General features: G+C 39.8%; 1 protein-coding gene across 1 annotated transcript in view; it reads right to left on the reverse strand.

Annotated features, from left to right (window-relative positions):
- The window catches only part of PPFIBP2 (PPFIA binding protein 2), a 198400-nt gene that overhangs the window by 55853 nt on the left and 116159 nt on the right, over positions 1-26388 (reverse strand). Inside the window, exons 6-10 of the mRNA XM_042454773.1 lie at positions 16727-16858; positions 10856-11017; positions 7021-7113; positions 5439-5547; positions 2961-2993 (exon numbers count right to left, since the gene is read on the reverse strand). Coding sequence (XP_042310707.1) covers positions 2961-2993; positions 5439-5547; positions 7021-7113; positions 10856-11017; positions 16727-16858 — 529 coding nt within the window. The remainder of the gene's footprint in view (positions 1-2960; positions 2994-5438; positions 5548-7020; positions 7114-10855; positions 11018-16726; positions 16859-26388) is intronic.

A 26388-nucleotide genomic window follows, 5' to 3' on the forward strand; every position in this document is an offset into this window, starting at 1 on the left:
AGAAGAGGAAAGAAAAATAATTAAGAGTCAAAAGAAAAGAAACCAATATAATTGAAGAGAGAAGAAAGGGGAAAGATAATTGAATCTAAAGATTAAACAAGATACACAAATAGAAATATAGAAAAGAATTGGGTAGGGTGTTCTTAGGAAATTAATTGGATTTGTAGTATAGATTGATTGTACATATGTTTTAAATATGATGGAAAAATTTATAAAACAAATAAGTTGTAAGTTGTTTATATGTAAAACTTCTTGTTTCTTTTATTTTAAAAAGTAATAAAAATATATTTTTTAAAATGCACCAACTTGTACTGAAGGAGACCATCCTTTTTTAAGACCAGTACACTGCCTGTCTTGTCAAGTGCTTTAAAACTCAAGAACGGTATGCACCACGGAAGAAGACACAGCATGTTGTTTTTAAAAAGCCACACTTTTCCTCATTAATGTGGAAGTGAAAAATAACTCCCCCCTAAATTCAGATGTTCTGTTTAGAGAAATCATAGGAAATATAAAGATTTCTATGGATTGCAACCCCTCAAACAAATAGGTTAAACCCCCCCACACACACAAAACGAGAATGGCAATAAAATATGAAATTTTTCTTAAGTATTCTTAAGTGTTACACCTACATAGATTTGTAATCCCATATTGGGAGAAAAGCAGGATAGTAATGAGGTCGCTAATTAAATAAATAAAAGGCTGTTTTCAAACAAAATACAGCATGCCCGCTCCATACGCGGGAGCGCCATACACAACTTCCGGTTTACGTGGAAGTCGCACTGCTATTCACTGAATGGTGCATGCACCCGTGACATGCATGTGCCATGCCACCACGAGCATGAGCTATTGAATGGGGCTTCAGCTTACATGGTATTTGCTTTTCACGGGGGGGGCGGGGGGGGGGGGATGGGCCCCCCGGCAAGGGCAGGCCCCCCTGGATTTTTTTCTGGCCAGGAAACCCAAAAAATAACAACAGAAAAATCCCACATCTCATTATTTAAGGGAAAACATTTGTATGTATTACCCTTCAGAAACGTTTAAAAAATGGTACTTGCATAACACAATACGTAAAAAGGGAAGTACCTAAAATATTAACTGGTATCATTCTTATTTTATCTAGACCATGTTCATCTCTCTTTATGTTAGAACAAACAATGAAAATTTCTGTGGGTAAAATCCAATGTTGTGTCCTTCAGCAAAATGCATTTCCTTTTGTTGAATGTCTTTCTTCTCATTCCAGCCTCCATGTGCCCAATAATTGTTCTAAAGGGACGAGGAGTCCCTGTGGAGCAGCTATGGGGTGTAGAGGGGAAGAGAGGAAAAGGAGATCCTATTGTGTGAGCAGGAATATACCATTTGGCTCTTGTTCCTAGCATTCACCAGAAACCAATTTCCAGTGGGGTTGGTTGTCTTGTTGTGTCAATTCATGATCATCTACTATCCATAGTAAGCACAATTTGTGTTGTGGTTAGCAACCTGGGTATGGGATGCAGTGGCTTAGTGGTTAAGATGCCAACACTCACAATTGGAAGATCAGAAGGCTGGCAGTTTGAGGCCAAGTGCCACATGATGGGGTGAGCTCCCATCACTAGTCTCAGCTTTGCCAACCTAGCAGTTCTAAATGCAAGTAGATAAATAGGTAGACAACACTTTTTGGTGCAGTCATGCTCACCACATGACCACCAGAGTAGTCCTCAGACAACACTGGATTAGTAATGGAGATGAGCACTGCTCCCTACAGTCAGTTATGACTGGACATTCATGCCAGGGGACTACCATTACCTTTACTAGCAACCTGATTCATACTGTAGTCACCACAAGGTGACACAGTGTATTGAAACTCATACATAACTTGTGGAGAGGAGCTCTCCTTCAACAAGTGCTGGAGTGGGTATGTTCTTAATTTTTTTATATTTCAGCTGGAGACAATAACTTCTACTGAAACTCTGATTCATCTAAATAGCTTGGGAAGAAGATATAGTTGACAGTGCATAAAAAGATTTGATTATGGGGACTGTGCAGGCAATACACATTTCCCATGCACTTTAAGTAAAATTATCCCAAATCCTAGACTCTAAAAAAGTAGCGAATCAACTTGTTCACATTCCAGAGGTATAATTTGGAAAGATGGCAGTGTGACACACAAGGGAAGAATAAAGCAATAATCAGTGCACACAAAATTATTAGTAGATATATGTATATGTATTCATGTTTTGTTCCTTAAAATAGCAAAAGCTTAGATTACCATTCTATTCAGTTTACCAAAGTATTATAACATTTTATGATGGGAGTGAAATAATTAGTGGATTATATATTTTAATTACACTTTTAACAGGCAACAGCATTTTGATATTGGTGTTGCACAGATTCAGCTCCTCTCTCCTGCTAGAACAAGAACGAAGCCACACAAAATAGCAAGCAATGCAGAAGCAACCAGACAGATTTAAAGGAGAAAAGGCAACAATACATTTTATGGTGTTTTAGAATTTGGTTGACATTTTCATTATCACTTGTAGGTTTTTAAAAGAACGATGTCAAGGGTTTTTTCCCTTAATTTTAAGTTGACCCCCCCCCCTTGTTTTTTCATGACAAAAATGAAAATGTCAAATAGTCATATTTCAGAAGAAACACCTCTTTCAAAAAGAAAAAAAAATATGACCAAAATATTTTCTACATCTTTTAAATGCTAGATAGATTCAGTTCAGATTTGAAATCTGAAATAATCCAGCCTGTCAACCTTGACACAGCTTGTTTCAAAGCTTATTTTTTGTTAACAAGCATGCTTAATTTTTTTAATTCTAATAACTGTCTGTTTGCTGTAAGCAGTGAAATATCCATCTTGTATATTATGATTCAGCAGCCAAATATAGAGACACATTTAATGATTATTGCTGAAGAAGTGCACTTTAGCTATAATTTTTTTTGTGTGAAAAGTAACGAAGTGAAATTTTGAGGCTTACGTTTCTCTTTTAGCCTTCGCCTATACACTTCCTCTACGATAAGAAATGGAGAAAGCCAAATAAAGTATGCAGGAAAAAAACACATATTAGTTATTAATTAGATGCAATTTCATCAGATTATGCATTCAAGAATAAGAAATATATTACTCTTGATATTACTCTGAACTCTTATCAATTTATAATGTTAACAAGTTAGGTGACAATTTTTTGTTAAGTGAACATTACCAAGTCCATTTAGCTTTACTAACACTGCAATCTTATGAAAGAGGATCTTTGAGACTAACCAAGGATTTCATCACACTAGGCTTTTATCCTGCTAAAATTGTGTTCTCAAAAGTACTATATTGTACAATCAGGACTACTCTCTTCTTTATCACACCTTCACAATCTTTATGGCATTACAGCTATTGTTCATGCTAATACCCTATCACATACAGCATTTGACATCGACCACCTAGTACCACCCAGTGCTGCCCAGTGTGTGCTTAGTTAGACTGGCATACACACATGCTCACATACCTCTACTAAATAAATATAAATTGAAAGGAGTCTTTCCTTGAAATAGGCTCTTTTTCTGGGTAGGGCATAGACTAAGTGCTGGCAAATGAAAGCAATTAATCTGCCAGTGATTAATCTAGTCTCCTCAACCAGGAACTACTTTCTCTCTGATCAGTGGCAAGCAAAGGGCACCTACACAACACCTAAAGCCTGCAAGGATCACCCAAAATCAGAAGAATTGATTTATACGGAGGTTTTGCATGAATGAAGAGAAACACCTGCCAAATGATCTCCCACTGAGAGAACAACAGAAAAGAGGCCCCAGCACAAGACTCTATTAACCATTGCAATTTACTGCCTTGTGAGGTAAAGTCCTGAGGAAAGAAAATGTAGCATAAGCTTTTGTAAACTTAGCCTCTTAGGCTACAACCTTTCTCTCAGTTTCAAAGTTGCTACAAGATATCTTTGCATATTGATATTCCAGACTGACATGACTATCTTTGAATTCTACTGCAATCCTATGTGTGTTTATTTCTAAATGTGCATTGGATTGTAGCCTTACAGTGCTATCCTAGGTGTATTTTGCTCAGACGTTCTGTGTTGAGATCAATAGGACTGTTGTTGTTGTTTATATAGCACCATCTATAATGGGATTTATTGCTGTCATTTACATAGTGCCATCAGTGTAGATCGCACACCATAGAATATTAAACTGGTTGAACATTAAGGACTGTAAACTAAGAGAATTAGAATATGGAGCCTTATTTCATTTGAAATCAACAACAAATGCTACAGTGGGCTTTATTAAGGAACACATTTGCTAAAACTTCCAACTTTTGTTAGAGAAACAGTATATGCTAGTAGCACATGCACACCTTTTTATATCAAACATGCACATACAGGACAAATAACTGCAATTAATGTCAATGTCACGGTATATATAAAAAACAACATAATTCCTAGTGTGTGTCAAGACATCTTTAACCAAATTCCCACTAAAAATAATTAATTACCTTTTTGGAAGTATTTTAATGTTTCTGCAAGAATAATACAGGGATCCCTACTTCAAATGGTTGAAAAACTTAAGGATTCAGGCTGATGAATTACTAGACAGGATGCACAAAGCACATTCATAGTGATCAGTAAGAGATAGTTTTTAATAAATGCTGCCTTTTACAAATAGTTATTAGTACTTGTCCTGCACAACCTGTTGTTCATATTAACCACAACTGTTCGGCATTTACCAACAACAGTCCTTGGCAAATTTGTGAAGTTATGACATTAGCAGCTCAGTACTGGGGAAGGGAAGAACGATAGTAAGAAATACACAATTACAAGTAGCTTAAAAAAGGAGAATCTTTACATTGTTGAAATTTTCTCTAGGCAAGTCTCCTTGACCTGTCCGGGGAGGTCTAGGCTAAGCCTCAAGAAAGTTTTGACTCTATTGCACCTGCAAATATTACTTCGCACATGTTTAATGCTTCATGTAGTGATCAAACACCATTTGCGTATTTAAAGAGGACTACTGACAGATAACTGAATCAGAATATAGGGAAAGAACTGTGTTGTTACTAAATTAAGGAACGCTTTTAAAGAACTTTGTATCAAAGTAATGAACAGGCATTATTTAGATGACTGAGAAACATGGTCTATTAATACTGTAGTAGTTTGAGAACTGGACCATGACTTTGGAGACCAGGGTTTGAATCCAGCCTCAGCCATGGAAATGCGCTGGGTGACCTTGGACAAGTCACACACAAATTGGCAACAGCAAACCCTCTCTAAAGAAACTTGCCAAGCAACCTTTATGATAGGGTTACCTTAGAGTCACCATAGGTTGGAAAAGACTAGAAGGCACACAAAAACAAAATATAGGATATGTGATTCTCAATGACAAACTAGGGATGACTGGGAGCAACAAAAATTAAAGTGCTTATTTTGATAAGCAACCTTGCTATTTCTGTGTCCCTGCATGATTACCTCTTTCTGCAATTTCATTATTTGATGATGTCCTCAAGATTTGACTCTGTAGTCGTTCAATTTCTGAGTCTTTTAGTGCTAACTGTTCCTGAAGTTGTGCTATTTCAGCCTGAAACAACAGATTAATATTAGCTTTCTGTTCATCTCTAGCTTACCAAAAAGAAGTAAACATACAAGCATTCATGAAAGGACCCAATATTTTTTCTAACTCATGTTGGAACCAGCCCACCCATGGCCAATTCATTTTAGCACATGTTAAACTGGAAATACAAGCTTCTTTTTCTATTATGACTGACAAGCAACATCTTAATTTTTGTTTTTCTTAGTAGTACTGTGTTTTAAAGTTAGTGAAAGGACTAGTAAATGTAGAAATGACACCAAGGTGGGAGGAAATGCTGTTTGTTTCACAAGGTACTGGGGCAGAAGATTCTTTTCAGTACAGAAAATGGACAAATCTATAAGAATAGTCTCCATCTGCCTACTGATTGTAAAAAGATGGCAAATTTGATAAAAACTACAAATACCACACAACACAGGAACAAATGGGGAGTGGAATGCAAATGGGATTAAAGCAATACCAGTCTGGGAGAATGTGTTTTAAATGTTCATCTCCCCAAACTATTTTATGAAGCTCACATGAACTCCACTGAAGGCAAATACAGCATCAGTTCTTGAATTTTAACTCATTGTGGGATAAAGAGAGACTGAAGATTAGGTCAACAGAGCAAAGTGAACCAGTATCATGTGCAGCACCCATTTAACTGGCTAAAGTCAGAGGCCCATGTAGATGTCTTATTGGGGGAGGGCGGAGTTGGAAGACCTGATTATGGATCTGTGATGTTTGACCCCAAGGTGTTCCTATTTTTACTAGAGAATTGGTAGAGCCATCATGGTTTCAATTACTGGCTGGTAAGGAACAAATGCTCCCCATCACACACCAGTGTAGATGCTTGACATGTAAAAGACCCAATGTTTTATCATTATATTCTCCAAGTCGGCCTGGGAAAGGCTGGTGTTGGAAGCCCTGGAAAGCAATGCCACCCCAACCACCTGAAGAAAATAATGAGAGAACAATGGGTTGGATGGAGGAGCCCACAGGAGGACTGGCTTTTGCTTTTAAGATAAAACTGACACTAACTTGTAGCAGGATGCAAGAGAATAGGAGGATAAAGTGACATACTTTTCACATATGCGCCAGCATTGTGGCACATCTTTATCACATTTTAATGACAGGAATATTTTAAACAACAAAAACTTATATACATAAGTGTTTATAGCAATGGGCAGACACCACACTGAAATTTATTGTTCAGGAGGGCCATTAAGAAAGAATTCTATCCACGTAGCTCAATAATTTCTACAGAGTTCTTCCTTTCTTTTCCCTATGATGCAACCCAACTCATAAGTATAGCAAAATGAAGAAGGGAAGTGCACGCTTCATTCCTTTGGAAGTGAGAAGATATGTATCACCCCATTTCATGGATTACCACAAATGTTGTCTCTCTCTCTCTCTGTTGAGTACATCCTGTGGCAAGCCTGGATTATCTCTGCAATATATATAAAACAGTGCGGTATTGCTTACTTTGGTTGCTTTCAGTTTCCATTCATATTGGGTCCTTTCATTTTCTAGCTCTTCAACTTTAATTTTTAGATGCTTCAGTTCCTGTAACAAATTCTGCAAGGGGAGAAAAAGATAAATATATCTTATTCATGAGACTGGACATATGGATGAAACCATCTAGTGAGCATTAAAATCTCTATACAATAATCTCCCAAACTAGATCCCTATTAAAGTCATCTTGCTGATAGCTTATTAAAGTAACTTCTTTCTTTTCTGTAAGCTTAGACAATTTCAGAGAAAGAAGAATGTTTTGAGATCCTACACCTCTGCCAGTGTTGTTATGCCAATAAAGCAGTCAAAGGTGGCAGATGTGGAAAAACATTACTGGGGCAAAGGAAAGGGACAAAAAGGCCGTGGAGGCAGGAGAACTCTGTGTTTTGTAAAATACCTATTTCTCAAATGCCTGGCTTCAGGGGTGAGGGTTTCACAAAGCCAAAGCACTATGGGAAGAACAGTTTGGACAACTGTCCATCTCATGGCAGTGGTGACTATCTAAGCCATCTCTCCTACAAAAGTCTGTCTCCATGAATCTCCTGGAAAACTGGGAATTCAAGAAACAGGCAGCTTTTTGCTGGGAGTCTGGTTGTCACTGCTTCCATGCATGAGCACAGAGAAAGTAATGCTGCTTTTGTGATGGACAGCTACATAAGTATTACCATAGGATCTTAGACAATACAGTTGGCCCTTCTTATACACTGATTTTTTATACATGGATTCAAGCATTCACGGTTTGAAAATGTTAAAAAAAGTATAAATTTCAAATATCAAACCTTGATTTTTCATTTTGTATAAGGGACACCATTTTAATAATAATATAATATAGTTTATTTGTATCCCGCTTTTCCAAAACCTGATCAAAGCGGCGACTTTTTTGCTATGTCATTATATTTCATGGGACTTGAGCATCCACGGATTTTGTTATCCACGGGAGATCTTGGAACCAAACCCCAGCACATAATAAGGGGCCACTGTACAATGAACAGGTCTTGGGTAAAATGAAGGAAATGGTATAGTAGATCCTATAATTAGGAAAGAAAGCATCTCTGTACCAAAAATAAAAGGACTGCTGCACAATACTGACACAGCTCAGGTGCTGCATTAGCAATCCTTGTGGAAACAACTGTGGGCTTGCACATTCCATTCTTTATCTCTTGCTCCAGTACACCAATACCTTCAATCCTTTTTCTAGGCTGTGGTGGTTTAACCATTGTGATTTGAAATCATGGTATGAATTCATTTTACAAATCATGTTTTCAAGGCAATCCTCTTCAGTGCCAATCAAAGATCATGTAGTTAGTTGATCAGTTCAGTCTATGGGCTCACATCAAAATGGAAAGGCAGAATGAAGAAACTGCTTCCTTGTCTCACTTTCAGTGGAAGAACACTGCTTTTAATCTGGTGTATGGAATGGGACAGGTCAAATGCCAGGTCCAAGCAAGAAGTGACACACTAGAGTTTTTTAAAAAAGTCCCAGCTAAAAGTCAGCTGTTTTAAAATTGACTAATTATTCTATTAATTCTTTTAATTCCTCTCCTTCCAAACACACTCCGAACCTTATTTCAGCAATTTAAAGGCTGCCTGCTTGTATTAAAACTATTTTCTTAACAAACCTCTATCACCTTCTTTTCCTGCTTATTCATGCATTTACGACTTAGAAAATGTTTAGGAAATCTCTTGGGCCACTTTATCTAGTTCAGTTCTTCTGACAAAGACAGGCTACCAACATCTGTAATTTGTTTAATGGAAGGCATAAAACACTTACTTAAAACAAAACCAGACAACATAAACAGATTAAAAACATGCATCTCCAAAATATGATTCTGCAAAGTTCAGAAGACAACACTGCAACTTGAACAAACTGAGCTAGTAATCAGTCTTAAAATGAGCTTATGTTAGGCATACCAATGTCATTCCTCTTCTGTTCAACTTCATCAGCTTAACCAAAGTAGCTTTTAGCCCAGCATGTGAAGTGGTTTTTGGTCAAACACAGTTCTATAAATTCCAGAAAGCCTTTACTGAAGTGCTTGTTTCACAGGATAAGCAATCAAAATTTATGGGGATTCAAACAAAGAAATGCACGAAGGAGCTTTATTATATCTTCCCGTCTATTCATTTGATCCTCTTATATTGCACAAAATGAACAAAAATAATGTGTCTATGATTTTAAGACATTGTATAGCTCATTTCCCTAAATGGATGCCTATAGACAAGAGATTTTCTCAGGGCTTTAACAGGACATGGGTTGATATACAAAGCAAGGACAAAATAAAAGAAAATGCTACATGTTTCCCCCCCTCCTTTAAAAAAAAATCTATTGGGAACATTCGCATATTCTATCATTTTGACAGATTATGCGAATGCTATATGCTCCTGGGAGGGAACCCCTCAGCTGCCTCTCTAGGCCCCTGGCTCCTACCCGCCCTTTGAGGCTTCACTGGTGGGGAGCCTGGGCAGAGCAGTCCTGGGCCCTCCTCTGCCTCCTGTTTCCCCTGCCAGCTTTCTTCCCTTACCCAAGCCTAGCTCAATCCAGCCATGGCAGAGGGGAGGGGGACCCCCAAGGGTCTCTAAAAGACCCCTGCCATGGCTGGATCGAGCAAGGCCTGGGTAAGGGAAGACAGCCAGTAGGGGAAGCAGGAGGAGGAAAGGGAAATGGAGTGTCGCCGTGCCGCACAGTAACAGTTCAAGGCACACTCTCTGGCCAAATCACACTCTCCCAGGAAGAGGGAGGAGGAGGAGGTGGCAGAAGGGGCCCCAGGAGTGCTCTGCCCAAGCTCCCCACCGGTGAGGCTTCCAAGGGTGGGTAGGAGCCAGGGGCCTAGAGAGGGAGATGAGGGGTTCCCTCATTGGTGCATGTAGCATTTGCACAATCTGTCAAAATAAATTACCATCCCCTGACCTTTAGTCATCCCCCTGAACTTGACCTGATCATGATCAGGGCCAAGTTCACATTTGCTTGCACTGGGTTTTTCCAAAAAGATGCTTTCAGAAAACCCATGCCGAGGGGGATTTGCCCTGGATCGGGTGTGTAAAACCCCGATCCAGGTGTGCAAAACCCAGCACCAGTGGGAACTTCCCACTTTTAAACTGGGTTGCAATTCGGTGCAAAAGGTAGTCTGAATGGCGCCGACATTTTTAGCCAGAATACTCCCTTCATGCTTTCCATTTACTGTATATCTTCAGAAATAAATGGGCTAGATTCTTTTTAATGAAACCTATGAAAGCAAAGAGTTATGGAATATCCTTAACATGCTTCTGGGCCATATCCCTTCAGGGTACACCATGGCTCTAATTCACTAATATACTGGAGGCTTATTAAGCTTTCCAAACAATAACAAATGTACTATGGTATAAACTGCATTCAACACACATTAACAATATAACCCACAACATACTGTATTTCAACCAACATGCAATTAGGAAAGCATTGTCTCACTCAATGGTCCCTAGAATAAATCCACATTTTAAAAAATATCTTTTGCATTAACACTCTCTCAATCTTTAGACAGTTACATCTGATCCTTGAAGTTCAGTTCTTCAAGTTTTGCATAGTTCTTTCTAAGAGTAAGAAGCAAAGGCTTGATTTACACTTGGAAGTCATGCCATACTGTTATTTTGTCAAAGCCATGACAAGTAAAATTGGCTTTTTAGTTTATTGTTAACACAGCACTTGTTCTACTAAAAACCTAACATACTGTATTAATACCAATTGCTCACAGCAAGCTATGGTTAGTACTGTTCAGTTTGATCTTCAAAATACAGTAATGCACAGACTCAGGATAACATTTGCTACTCATACATGTGTAGGGAGCTCTGTCATCGACTCTGTACTATCTTGAGGACCAAGTGCCGCCATACTTGGCTTTCTACTGTGGGATTTTCTTTCCTGGATTTTACTATTAATCTCCAGCTGAAGTCTACACATCTGTTCTTGCAGTTCACTGATCAGGTTCACTACTGACTAAATAAGAAATAAATAAAACAAAATGAAACAAAGAAAATGACAAACACCTGTGACATAAGAGTCTTGAAAGAAAATTCAAGTGACCAGAACAACAGGTCTCATGAGATAGTATAGTTTTGAGGGCTGGGGTGGGGAAAAATATTTAAGATTCATAGCATTAAGACTCCCTCATGAAGCAGATTAGTGTACTTAAAACAAAAAGTGCTTGTCCCATTTGTTCTCAAAGAGTTCTGAATGACAACCAGTTTCTTAGAAGAACAAAATAATGCACAATAAAAGCTCAAAATCCAGTTGCATGACTAAAATTATCCTTTAAGGAAAGTTATTAGAAAAAATTTAATATGTGCAAGACTTTAGACAAATTGATCAAATGTTACGAATTCATTCAAAATAAGTATTCAGTACTTACTTCCCTGTGCCTCGGATCATTCAAGAGCAATTCTTTCACCATGCTGACTTATGATCATAGCCTACCTACACAGTTTAATACTCCACCTTTGAATGGAACATTCACAATAAGAAGAAATAGAGTACCTCTTTATTGTCCCTGAAAAGGTTCTACCCCTACTATACCAAAGGGTCTTCAATGTGTCCTCAGGAACCTGGAATCCCATGCAAGCATGTTAGGAATTGCTCAATAAAATTTGTTATTATTTACATCTTTTTTGAATGCATCCTAGGTCTCTTAGTTTGGGGAAAAAAACAAGGCACAGACTTGTCATACATGAACCAAAATGCATTCTAGAAAGTGCTCTAGAATTCTCTTTAAAGAATACAGGTTCAATGGGAACCATATGGATATGGAAAGGCTTCTCGAGTTTGAAACCCAACTCTCTAAATAAAGAGTGCGGCAGCTTTGATTGGTCTGGGAGATAATTTTGCCCGTGGAATCTGTTGCAAGCTGCACTGTCCCCACCACCAAAATTCAGCAGCAAGTTTTAATGCCCCCCTCCAGTTTGCTGCCTAGTTTCAGTGTCAAACTACACATATAGACAAAATTTCTTCTTGCTCTAATGGCATTTATTAGTTTAATAATGGCTGCATCAGTAGAGGGAATGTAGAGGTGGCAAAAGTAGCTTAAGGACCATATACAGTCTGCAAGTTATGTGTTGCCTTCCGATTCTAAATGATCAGAAATAAACTGTAACTAAAAAGCTATAGGGATTTCTGCAGGCTTTAACAGATCTCATTTCTTGAGTGAAGAATGCAACAAGATGCTAGGGTATATGCAAGTTAGGCCATCATTCTCTGCTATCAGCTGGTACCTTACCATCAAGCCAGGAGTCTGAGAAAACCCATTAAAAGACACAAGAAACAAATATAAACTTGCATGGTAGAAGCAAGATCGCAAGTAACTGTCTTTATATTTACAGCCACTGCTGGCCATCTACACTCACATAAAAATACAGGGGTCAGTTCTCAAAACAAATAAAACAATGTTCTTCAGTATGATCAAAGCTCAACATATCTGTAAGGTAGAAAACAAGAATGGTGTGGAAAGGGATGTGGTCTCCACATATTAGCAGCTGCATGGGTCAACATGCTATTGCATATTTGTGTTCTTGAATCAAGTTACTCAGATTTTTGTTCTGAAACTCAAGAACAGAAGATAAATTAATTCCAAAGTCTATGTTCTCGTCCTTCTTATTTTGAGTACAAAAGTAGAACATAAAATTTACAAATAAACTAGATGCCCTTGTAAAAATGTTTGGAGCGTAGCCCTTTGTTACTAAGCTAAACTCAAACTGCAAGTGCAAACAATGTGTCTAGAAGGAGAAAGGCTGGTACCCTGGGAGGTTTATGTTGGGCACTCATTCTCAAAGAAGAGGAAATTGATATAATTAGATAGTGTTTTATTCAGGAAATAAAAATCTAAGAAGAAATAGAGTGATGGTAAATGAGATGAGATGACAAAAAGCAGTCAGATGATATAATAAAATATATGATTAAATTACATCAACAGGACTTCAGGAAGAAACTATTCACATATCCATATATCCATTTTATGTTCCAACTAGAGAGGGAGAAGAAGATAACACTGAAAATTCTATGCTGGCATCCCTAAAATTCAAAATAAGAAATGTTGATAATCATGGGCAATTAGAATGCAAAAGTAGGAGCTCAACTAAAAAAATGTCAGAGAATTTGGCTAACTTTTTTGGAGCTGAGTGCTCCCACTACAAGTTTTTCCGGCACTAGGGGTGGGACTTCCAAGGTGGGACTTCTCCTTCCACACCAACAGCTGGAGGCTGGGAAAGGTCTGGGAGGAGGAGGAACAGTCATGTGCCTGTTCTACCTTCTCTCTGCTGGGTGGTGGGCCAAATGGCGTCGTGTGCCATCTCTGACACATGTGCCATAGGTTTCCTATCATGGACCCAGGAGAATAGCTTACTGAATTAGCTCACAAAATTCAATAAATTGTTTTCCTGCTTCATTTCTTGCAAACATGTTTTTCAGAAGACAGTCATGGGTATAGACATGACACAATGGCCAAACACATAAATCAAACAGACTACATAACTGGAAGCAGAAGAAAGAGAATAATATTAAAACTAAAGTAATGCAAAAGTCTACTAAGGGATGAAACCGACTACCCGAATCGAGTGGCTTGCCGCCACCCCTTTCAGTGTTGCACTGGGGCAGTGGCAATCACATCCTGTGGCCCCAATCCAGCATTTTTGGCCCCTCAAAAGAAACAGCAAAATGCTATTCCTTTTTGGGGTGGAAAAAGGGCCCCTTTGATGCCACGGAGACACTTTTCAGTGGTCCTTTTGGAGTGCAACGTCTGAGGGCTGGGCCAAAGGAGTGTCATAATGGTGCCTGCTGTGTAGTCTGGTGGGCAGTGTGACACCGGCTTAGGGGTGGCATCAGGGAGTGCGTCATCCAACTGCCACGGCCCCCTCCCCAAAGCCAGTGCTTACTGCTGGTCTACACAGGCCTTACAAGATTAAATGATTGCTCTGATCTCCCATACAAGTAAAGGGATGTTTATAATTGAATAAGAAAGACTTTTACCATATATGAAATGACAAATGTCAAATGACCAAACTGGGTTCAGAAAAGGAAAAGCAATAGAGAGCATATTGCAAACATTGGTTGGCTAATGGAGAACATCAAAGAATTTCAGAAGAAAACTAATCTGTGCTTTACAGAATACAGCAATGACTTCATGTACATCATGAAAAACTATAAAGAAATAGGTGTGCAATATTGCTAATGTATAACCTATATCTAAGAGGTTATGGTCAGGCCATAGGAGCCAGCATGGCATAGAGGTTCGAGCATTGACTTGAAAGCACGTAACAACTCTATTCTCAAAATGCCCAAGGCAGCAATAGGCAGAAGGATGTATTCCCACTTAACTCTACAAGATATCTTCATTTCACCAACAAATCATTATGAACTAAGAAGATGCACCTCCCAGTCTATGAGACAGAACTGAAGAGGAATGATTACAGCAAGTCATTTTTTCATAAACATTTTGCTTCTGTCTGCTTGTCATGTAGGTCAACATGGCTCTGCTGCCTCCCTTCTTTCTTTGCCTTCTTGTCTATTTGGCCCTGCTCAGATTTTGAAAGATCATTAAGAACACTGTTAAGAACACATACTGTATTTTCTGGCGTATAAGACTACTTTTTAACCCAGGAAAATCTTCTCAAAAGTCAGGGGTCGTCTTATACGCCGGGTGTCGCCTTATAGGGCAAGACTGGATAATCTGCGGTTGCTGCATATGTTGGGGGGAGCTCAAAAACGGCCGTGGGCACATCCCCGCCGTATGCAGCTATCATATGAAAGCAGCTACCACTCTGACAGTCTTGGAGACAGGGAGGGCTGGGCAGGCAGGGAGAGCTGACCAGTCCAAGCAAGCTTTGTATACAACAAGGTTTCCTGCTAAGTACCTGCATGTCATAAGCATTTGAATTAAAATTACCATATTGAAATCAAATCTGATTTTTAATTTTTTTTTTTATTTGGTGTGCATTGGAAGAGGGGTAGTCTTATACGGCGAGTATATCCCAAACTCTGTATTTCAACTGGAAAAGTTGGGGGTCGTCTTATACGCCCAGTCGTCTTATATGCCGGAAAATACGGTATCTAATAACTGTTGCTCACTTTCTGCATTAAAAGCGGCAGAACATCCCTAAAGGTGTAGAGCATGAAAGGGTAAGGCCAATCTTATCTTTCTCCGTAAGACACTAATCTATGCATTTGTCCTGACTGGAAGGAGGAGAGTACAAAGAAGCAATTCATGCAGAGACACAACAGTCTCTATGGGGAATACTGTATATATTCGTCTATAAGTCTAAAACTTTACACCCAAAAATTGACCCTCCAAATCCCAGGTCGACTTATTTACAGGTCACTATAGTAATGTGATAGCAGCTTCTTCAGATTTCCCCATGCTATGCAGAGAGGAGTTTATTTCTCTCTGGATCCAAGCAGAAAGAGTCCTAGGTTGATTGATATTGCTGTTTGTTTAAGAGACCTCTCCCACCCATGCATATGGCTGAAACGAAAGCTAAAACGATGAAGAAAAAAGCCTCAATGAGTCTCTCTTGCTATATGCACATATACACACACTGAAAGAGCCTCCAAGTTTTACCTTCGACCTAACCACAGGTTATGGCAAAATCCCCAAAATCTGACTTCGACTTGTACACGAGGTCGACTTATAGTTGAGTATATATGGCAGGTAATTTAATTGGATCAGGAATAACTTAATAAGTGAATGACACTTGGTGCAGAAAAATGGAAAATTACCTCAATCCAGTGAAGAGTGATTGGAAGGGGGAAATATCAGAGGAGTAATTCACCTTGAGATGCAATTGGCAGTCTGTTCTTTGGGTGGATGCTTGGTTTATTTCATTTATTTTTCATGGCATGTCCTGATACACTGTTTTGGGAAGTACTACTGCAAGTTATTTTCATAACCCACATACTGTAGCTTGGCAATAACAAGTCATTTTCACTGAGCTGTTGGCCCTTCCATCATTTATTTATTTGTAATGAGAAGACTGGTAAAGCTATTTGCAATATAGAAAACTGTTTTCTTAAAGAAGCAGAACTTTAATACTTGTCTTAAAAAGAAATGCATGAGTAACTAGCTGGGTAGTGACCTCTGCAGTTCATAAACAAAAGGAAATACTTCCCTAAAAGTATTTGATCAGGGCTTTCACATTGATTAAGAACAACTGAATATATTCACCGTAAATAGGTAAAAATAAATATTGTTAAATGAGCCATTTAGATTAAGTATTTTTCAGGTCTGTAACAGAATCTGAAGACTGAAAATGCACATTCTGCTCCTGCTACTTGTATTCATAATCTGGACACTGTTTTACCTTTGAAAGAAGGAACTAGGGTGGTTCAATTTCCAGTAAATAATTAGGGGGATTCTACCACCACCCATCCCCAAAAGCTGGTTCCCCGCGAACAAGGAATCCAGTTCTTTGCTCATATTGGGAGCAGAATCTGGGCTGGGAACACAGCAGCTGAAGCCTATTCTATTTAAAAGAGAGAGGCAGAAGGTGAAGGAAGAATAAATTGTCCTGCTCCCATCCACCCCCTGCTTTGTAAAAAGAATAATAAAATATCAACAAGCCAAGCAGAGCTCAGACTTTAAAGATATACAGTACACTGTAGATAAAAAATGTGTCATTCTGCTCCCAGTCTCACCAGTTTAAAAAGCAACCAAGTAAAACTCACCTCAGCTTTGTTCTGCTTCTCTTCATATTCACTCTGTTCTTTCTCCATCCCAACTAGTTTAATCTTGAGGTCTGACACTTCTGCCATTAGATCTAATTTCTGTGTCTCAAGTTGAGTCCGACTTAGCAGCTCCTGCAAATGAAAGCATATTTTCAGTTAGTGAATTCCATAATAGTAGGACAAGTTCCTTGGATGTTTCTGGACCAAAGTAACAATTTCTATCCTCCATTGAATTAATCCAAAACATTATTTAAGAGACACATACTCTTGGGTTTTTTTGTTGTGTTTGGAATATGGAAACATTCAAAATTAATACCAGTATGAAATAAAGCAACTCTTAAGACTTTTTAAAGTATTGGGACATAATACAAATATCATATAGGAAGGAATTTTCAAGTTTACTGTAGAATGCAGAACAGAGTTGGATTGCTATGCCAATGTAAGCAATTATTTAAACATGGTTTAAAAGCTTAGTAATGAGTGTTCTGCATTTTATTTTCATTTTTTTCATGCATGTTAAGTTGCAAAGAGTTTAGGATTTAGTTGGTGAATTTGGTGGTTTTAGTAAACAACCATGTGGCCATTTGACTTGGTCCATTTTTATTTTTTTCAGTCAGCTTTTACTTGGCATCTCCTGTCTAAGTATATACAGATCTAACACTCTCACTTGAGATTCAACTGTATAACCACAGTTCAGCCCATAAAAGGGGAAACAAATTTATAAACAGCATGAGATCCTCTCACCATCAAAATCCTGTATAAAATTTCAACCATTAAATAAAGCCACAAAATACAATTGCCTTTCTCTGTTCCCCATATTCTCAAGTACTCCACTGGTACAATGAAAAAACAAGCTACTATATGAGGACTATTTAACAAGAATTCCGTTTCTAGCACCCAGCTGAATTCCTCTGGAAAGTGACTAAATGAAGTATGATTGCAACAGTTTCCCCCTCTGCTCTGAGGTATACAAACTCTGAAGACGATCTCATGGTTTATAGCTAATCTGCTCCTTATGCCTTTGCCTAATCTTGTTTCAAACTCTCTTTCGTAAACTCTCCCCCCCCCATTACTCAGTTATAGATGTTGTTGTGATTATTCATCGATAAGGAAAAGGTACAGTGCACATGATCAGACGTATTCTCTTTCTAGCTGGCATTTCACATTATCCAGGATTAAGTCTTGGCATTAAAAAACAGTCTTGCTTCAAAAAGAAGTTTCTGAAGCCTGTGCCAAATGCAAACGAGGTCAACTAAAAATTAAAACCACTTGAATCCAGCACAGAACATTTCTGCATTATGCCATAAACAGCAGAGTCAAACTACTTAATGAAGCTAACACTTAGTTATGAAAGCAAGCAGACATCTCAGTCCAAAGCATTAGAAGGCACTTGATCAAACAAGTGCAAAAGGAATAATCATAAAAGAATTTTGTCACCATATCATAATAAGGAGCCCTGGTGGCACCCTGCTTAAATGCTGGTACTGCAGCCATTCACAGCCACAAGGTTGTGAGTTTGATCCCAGGGACTCCAGGGTCGACTCAGCCCTGCATCCTTCCATAGGTCACTAAAATGAGTACCCAGCTTGTTGGAGGCAATTAGCTTACACACTGTAAATTGCTTAGGGAGTGCTTAGTTTACTGATAAGCAGTAAAAATGTACTTGCTATTTCTATATCTGAGAAATGCTACACAGTGAGTTTAAAAAGTAAACAGTATGGAAGCAGTTTACTATCTGATACTAGTTCACACACAGATTTGCTTGGCTTGATTTTATGTTGACATCTATGACACAGACACACCGCAGCAAAACTTTCATAATGCCTTTAAATTATACATGGGTTCACCCCTTCTCTGAACATTTATTTTTTAAAGTAAAAACTCCATTATATTTCAGCGATGCTATTTTGATTTTAACCAGATGAAGGTTGTGCTCCAGAAAGTCTACTGAACTAAAAATTATCTGAAGTACATCTTAAAGAAAATGCCATCATGCAGTTGCTAACATGTGGAAGCAATTATTTCCATCTTCAAGCAGATGCTTATGTCGAACAATTCATTAGTGGAATACGACCCACTTTGTTATGTGGAAATTACAGAGTATTTCAGCGGTATGATGCAATTGGAAGGGAGCATTAATAAATACAGACAAAGAAGTAAAAGTACAGGTCTGCCTTATTGCTTTTGAAGTTAAAGATAGTATGTGTCATGTGCAGAGCTAATTTTGGCTAAGGAAGCTTGAGAAGGATCTGTAAAGAGTGGCTCAGAGACAGGCATATGGAATACAGTCCGTATTCTTTATTGTCTGCATAGACAAGCATTATGCTTTGATAATATACCTGACAAAATAATTCATTGCTGTGTTCCTTCAAGATATTTCTGGTTTATAGGGTCTCTAACGCAAGCCTATAATGGGGCCTTCTTGACAAAATTTGTTTAGAGAGGGTTTGCCATTGCCATCCTCTGAGACTGAGAGAACGTGACTTTCCCAAAGTGATCCAATCAGTTTCCAGGGTTGAGTGGGGATTCAAATGCAGGTCTCCCTAAGTCCTAGTCCAACACTCAAACCACTACACCACACTGGCTCTCTAACAAACTAAGAGCACTAATTTATTCAACAATATAAATATATATTTTACTACTAATCAAGAAAGCTTCCAAGACTTGTTTTGCTTCTTGTAAAAAAAGAGTACATAACAGAGTACAATGATTTAAAAACTTGAATGATACATAACTTTTTTATTGTACACATAACAAAAGTCATGCAATATATTAACTTTCTGTTTTATTTTTAAATTAATATTAATTTGTAAATTATATCTTGAATGAGGTTGCTATATTTTGTCCCAATTTAAACTAAAGAGATTTTGTTTATTCCAAGTAATAATATTAATGAATTGAAATCATAAAAGAGCAACAGGACAAACATGATTCAACAGTGCCATCATTTACAACGACTGAGAAGGTGTATTCTTTGATTTGAAATGTACATTTTATCTAAAACAAGTATTATTTATCCAAATATGAAGACTGCATTTTAAAGATACCGTAGTCACAAATTTCCATTATCTAAGTTGTTTAGAAGACAGAAACAAGAAGAAAACTTGGATGTATAGCTAAACATCTGAAACAAAGATTTCCCCTTACACCGCACAGCATTTCAGACATATTTTCAGGAGGATGTGCCACTGAAAATTAAAGCTGATACACTTCTTCATTAAAGCAATTTAGGAAAAAAAAAAAAAAACAGGCTCAGGTCCTACCTGATTAGTAACATTCAGCAAGACTCACTGCAGCATAAGGGTGGTGCTTTACAAGATCTGCGTGTCAACTCAAGTGAATATCCCGTTTCTACCACAGTTAAGTCAAAACACAGCTGAGAATGTGACTGACTTGCACCACTTCAAGATTGCACAGTAACAGACAGTGGGTTACAGCTTTCCACATCACTGTTTACACACTACGTATCCAAGAAAAAAGGAAAGCACCAATTTGCCAGGAGATGGTCTGTTTGAACACTTAGCCCATTGCACACACACGCACATGTGCACGCGCACACACACACACACAGAACATAGGCGCTCAGTCATTTCAATGCTCAGCATGAGCTCCAGAGCATGATAAGAAAGCAGGTAGACAACACCTTCCTCTTAATCCAAACTATACTAAAGACCACAGGATTTTCCTTCCCAGAAGACAATACATAAATGGAAATTAATCAGATGCCAAATAATTCTTTTATTTGACATTATTTATATCCTATTTTTCCTTCATGGCATGCAGGGCAGTGTATATAGGGCTCCTGGATTAAATGCATGCAGGGTGCCTAATAATCATTGAGGCACTCTCTAGCTTGCTTAGCTCTAGAATATTGTTAGTGCATCCTGGGTTTAAGTGGAAACAGACATTTTGCTGCAAAATATATGTGCCCACCATATACACACACCACAAAAACTGTCCAAAATTTAAATAATAAAAACTTGAAACTGCATATTGAAACAATATTATGTACAGTCAGAAGCTGGCAAGTTCTCAGTATAAGTTGAAAAGAAGAACTTCAGAAATGCAATAGCAATGAATCATAGAATCATAGAATTGTAGAGTTGGAAGAGACCACAAGGGCCATCCAGTCCAACCCCCTGCCATGCAGGAAATCCCAATCAAAGCATACCCGACAGATGGCCATCCAGCCTCTGTTTAAAGACCTCCAAGGAAGGAGACCCCACTACACTCCAAGGGAGTGTGTTCCACTGTCGAAGAGCCCTTACTGTCAGGAAGTTCCTCCTAATGTTGAGGTGGAATCTCTTTTCCTGCAGCTTGCATCCATTGTTCCGGGTCCTGTTCTCTGGAGCAGCAGAAAACAAGCTTGCTCCCTCCTCAATATGACATCCCTTCAAGTATTGAAGCAACTGCTTTTGACTGGGAAGCAGCGTATAAGTTCTTAAAGAAATATTGTTGTTGTTGTGTACCTTCAAATTGTTTCCTACTTATGGCGGCCAAAAGGTAAACTTATCATGTGGTTTTCTTGGTGAGAATTGTTCAAAGTGGGGTTGCTCTTGCCTTCTTCTGAGGCTAAGAGAGTGTGACTTGCCCAAGATCACCAAGTGGGTATCCATGGTTCAGTGGGAATTTGAACCCTGCTCTCCAGAGCCATAGTCCAGCGCTCAAAGCACTGCACCATGCTGGCTCTCAATTTTGTCAGGGACCACAAGTGTCTGACCTATATAATAGTTCTCCCTAAAGACTGCAGATGTGCTGATAGATTTCTCCTCTGTGTCCTGCAGGCATGCAGCGACCAAAACAAAAACTAGGCCTAAACAGATGTGTCAATGTTCAGCAGTGTCTGAGGTGCTTGACCCCAACAGTAGCTCAGAGCAGAGTGTGGAAGTACAACCCAGTATGCAGTATTTGGCAACAAAGCACTGACCAACCTGAAATAAGGCACAGACACAATTGGCTTCTTCCAAAGCCCTTGGAGGTTTTTATCTTCCTGTTGCAAAATGTATACAAAGTATTTACAACAGAAGCTCTAACTTCTGTCAACACTGTCTGCTATAATCCACTTCTCCAACAAGCACACTCTCCAAACTCTCCAACACACCAAGCTAACTCCTCTCTTCAACCCACACCTGTCCTGGGTTTCAGAGCCCTAATACCATGGTGATACCATTAGGGTTGACACTTGGTGTTTGTTAACATTTACAGCCATAGAAATTATTTACCATTCTTAAAGGGACATTTTACCCAACAAGATTTCCTGTTGAACCTGTTAAAATAATAATATGGGAGGAGTTCTGATGTTCAGAAGTTTGTTCTATGGCATGAAACACTATTAAGGCCAACAACAGTTATATAATAACTTCTCAGAGAAAGATGTTGTTGTGTTAAAGGCTGTTTGGGTCAATCATTCTGTTTTGAGCAGTAGTGACCCAGCTAGCTATCAAGGAAGCTAGTATGAAAAGCATAGGAACATCGATAACCTTCCATGAGTGCATGCCTCTAGCACTTGCTACTCAAATAATATACCATCTTCTCCATGCAGTGGCCCTACTGTTTCCTTCTTCCTTTTGCTGTGGACATATCAATAAAAGCCCTTTTTGTTGTTCTTAACCTCTCTAGCAAGCCTGAGTTCATTCTGTGCTTTAGCTTTTCTGACTTTATCTCTACACATGCTAGCTATTTGTTTCAATTCCTTTTTCGTGATTTCCCCCTTTTTCCATTTCTTATACATGTTCCATTTAAAACTTAGCTCAGTTGAAAGTTCCTTAGGCGGGATACAAACCGCCGCTTTGCGGCGTTCCCCCGCCGGCGCCATTTGCTCCGCGCGGGAGCCGCAGCATCCAAACCGCGCGGCTCCCGCGCGGAGCAAAAAAGAAGCTCCATTTCGGAGCTTCTTTCTGCGGCGCACGGATGACGTAGCGAAGCGCCAAGGGCGCATTCGCTACGTCATTAGTGCCGCGACACGTCTGGACGCTATGCGTCCAGTACGTAAAGATGGCGCCGGCCATGTAGAAGGGCCGGCGCCATCTTGTACGTATTGTATACGTACTAGGGTTAGGGGGGTGCGGAAGCACCGCCCCTTCCTAACCCTAGTACGTATACAATACGTACCATATGGCGGTGTGTATCCCGCCTCAGTCATCCATCCTGGTTTCTTGAGACACCTCCCATTTTTCTTTTTTCACTGGAACTGTTTGAAATTGTGCCTTCAGTATCTCCCTTTTGAGAAAGTCCCATCCGTCCTGAACTCCCTTATCTTTTAGTCTTTCTGACCATGGGATTACCCTCAATATTTCTCTAAGTTTACTGAAATCCGCTCTCCTAAAATCTAGAATGCGTGTCTGACTATGCCTGGCTTTTCCTTTCCATTGTATAACAAACTCCAGGAGAACATGGTCACTTCCACCTAATGATCCCATCACTTGCACCCCATTAACTAAGTCACCCTTGTTGGTTAGGATCAGATCCAAAATAGCTGACCCCCTTGTTGCCTCTTCCACCTTTTGGACCATAAAATTGTCTTCCAGGCAAGTGAGGAATTTGCTAGACCTTGAGGATTTTGCTGAGTTTGACTTCCAGCAAATATCAGGATAGTTGAAGTCACCCATCACTACTACATCTCTCCTTTCTGAATGTGTGGTCATCTGTTCTAGAAAGACATCATCCAATTTCTCAGTCTGACTTGGGGGTCTGTAGTAGACCCCCCACCATAACATCCTTGTTGTTTCCCTCCCTTTCATTTTTATCCAGATGCTCTCCACCTGGCTTCCATGATTGATGTCCTGGATCTCTTCACTGCTGTAAATATCTCTGAGCTATAGTGCTATTCCTTCTCCTTTCCTGTTTGGCCTATTTCTCTTAAAAAGGTTATACCCCTCTATTTCCACATTCCAATCATGAGACTCATCCCAATAATGTCTATTATATCATATTTGATTTGTTATACTAGGAGTTCGAGTTCATCTTGCTCATTTCCCATGCTCTGTGCATTAGTGTAGAGACATTGCAGACCATGGGTCCCCTTTACTTGCTGCTTGTGCAAGTTTTTTTGCCTCCCACTGTTGGGTCCTTGCACTTTTTTTCTTGTTTCCTCTATGTCTGTTTGACTATTTTCTCTAGCTCTTTCGCCTTCCTTAATATTGTCTCCCTCCCCCACGGAACTCAGTTTAAAGCCCTCCTGATCAAGTTCTTGAGACTGTTGGCAAAAACATTTCTTCCAACTGGCGTGAGATGCAACCCATCCGTTGCAAGAAGTCCCTCCTCATGGAACCGCAGCCCATGATCGAAGAATCCAAATAGTTCTTGGCGGCACCATCTGCAGAGCCAGTTGTTCACATCCACTATTTTCCTCTCTTACTCGATCGTGCCCATCAACTGGCAGAAGAGACAAGATGACAACCTGTGCATTCATTACTTTCAGCTTCCTACCAAGCGCCTTGTAATCTCTTTGATGTTCTGAAAGCTGTGTCTTGCAGTATCATTGGTTCCCACATGGACCAAAAGGAAGGGGTATTGGTCAGTAGGCTTGACCAGTTTATTCAGCCTATCTGTCACATCACCGATCTTTGATCTGGGGAGACAACACACCTCTCGAGACATCGTGTCAGGCCTACAAATCACTGCTTCTGTACCCCTCAGCAAGGAGTTCCCCACTACGACCACACGCCTCCTCCGAGACCTAGAAGCGACTGTTTCCTCAGGTGGGACTCTCAGGCTCCCCTGCTCTGTCCCTGAAGTCTGTCCATGCTGCTCTTCCTCATCCTCCTTGATAAGGGAAAGAGCTTCAAATCGATTCTCTAGCTGCAAGCTCCCAGAACAATCCCTTCTTGGCCTACTTCTCTGTGTGACATTCCTCCAGCTGTCTGCCTCCTGTGTATGAGAAGTGACCTCCTCTGCCCCAGCAACTTCCTCTGTGTGGTATCATCCAAGATCGTTAGTTTTGTTCTGTCCAGGAAATCATCTTGCTCCCTAATATGCTGAAGTGTGGGCGAGTTACAGACCGCCCAAAATGGGCGGTCTGCCGGTGCCGTCATTTGCTGAGCCAAGGAGCCCCAGTGGCCAAACCGTGCGACTCCTCAGCGCAACAAAAAAGAAGCCACAAAAAGCGGCTTCTTTTTGTGACCCGGAAGTGGTGCTGCAAGTGGCCAATGGTGCACTTGCGGTGTCACTTCCGCTGCGCAACGTGCGGACGCTAGCCATCCGCAACGTCAAGATGGCAGTGCCCGTGTAGAACAGGTGCTGCCAATTTGTACGCGCTCTGCACGTACTAGGGTTAGGGGCGTCTGGAAAGGACGCCCTTTTCTAACCCTAGTACACGCAGAGCGCGTACTTTCCGCCTGTGCGGAACGGGCCATAGCTACTCTGGACTCCAGCTGCTGTACTTTCTCCTCCAAGAATGCTACCAACTTGCACTTGGTGCATGTGAAGTTCTCCACATTTGTAGGCAAGAAGGCAAACATCCCACAAGTGTTGCAGGTGACTGCAGTGGTTCCATACTGAAAAGTCTTAGGAAATTACTGGAACAGGACTGTGGGCTTCCTCCTAAAAATAAAAATCCTCCAGAAAACACCAACGTTAAAGCCCCTGATGTTTCGTCAATTTGTGGCAGTGAGCTCAATCAACTCCACCTCTGCTGTAGATCTCCTTGGATGAAAAAGAATTTCTGGGAGGAGTGATATAGAGCTAGTCTGCTAGCTCCGCCCCCTAGTGACTCACAGATGTGACTCACTGAAGCTCCACCCCTTCTGCAACAAGCACACTCTCCCTAGAGTTTAAAATTTTTTTAAACAGTCACCACTCAAAATGGCTGCCCAGCTACCTCTCTCCTCTCTGTAGCAGGAACTGCATGTGGCCTTCTCCTTTTTCTACTTCGCTCTACGATTCCTAGCATTAATGTTTTTCCCAATGATTTATGCCTTCTCATCATGTGTCCAAAGTACGATAACCTGAGTTTTGTCATCTTGTCTGCTAGGGAGATTTCTAGCTTGATCTGCTCCAAGACCCATTTGTTTGTCTTTTTGGCTGTCCATGGAATCCTTAGCACTCTTCTCCAACACCACATTTCGAATGAATTGATTTTGAATTCTTTTACTATTTCTATTTCTTCGTTGTCTAATTCAAATTTGTGTAGATTCTCTGTGGTCATTATTTTTGTTTTCTTTATGTTCAACTATAGGCCTACCTTTGCACTTTCAACACTTTAGGATGTTTGAAAATTGTGCAAGATTCTCTCAAAGCTACTATTCTTTGCAATGCAGATTCCTCACTATTGGGAAATATGTTTTTTTTCAACATGTGAACAAAACATCACAAATATTCTTTCCATCCCTAGTCCCCATGCCGCTCATAAGTTATTATGAATTATTATTAATAATGACCCTTCCTCGGTCAAAGTGTATGTCAAGGTGTGCAAGCTCTGGGGCCAATAGGCCAAACCAACCCTCTATGCACAAAACCATGAGTGGCTGGAAGGTCATCTCCAGTTGCGTGTGTGTGTCCAGACAAATCCTTTCTGGGGCAGGCAGATGGGAAGTAGATGGCTGCATTTTGTTATAAAGCAGAATCGTATCCTTTTTTCCCTTTCCCCCCTTTTTTGGGGGGGAGGGAATGGGGACAGTTTGCTCATCTCTAGTCCTCTGGCACCTCACTCATTTGCCAAGATT

Source organism: Sceloporus undulatus, chromosome 1 (assembly GCF_019175285.1).
Source record: "Sceloporus undulatus isolate JIND9_A2432 ecotype Alabama chromosome 1, SceUnd_v1.1, whole genome shotgun sequence".
Lineage (NCBI taxonomy): Eukaryota > Metazoa > Chordata > Lepidosauria > Squamata > Phrynosomatidae > Sceloporus > Sceloporus undulatus.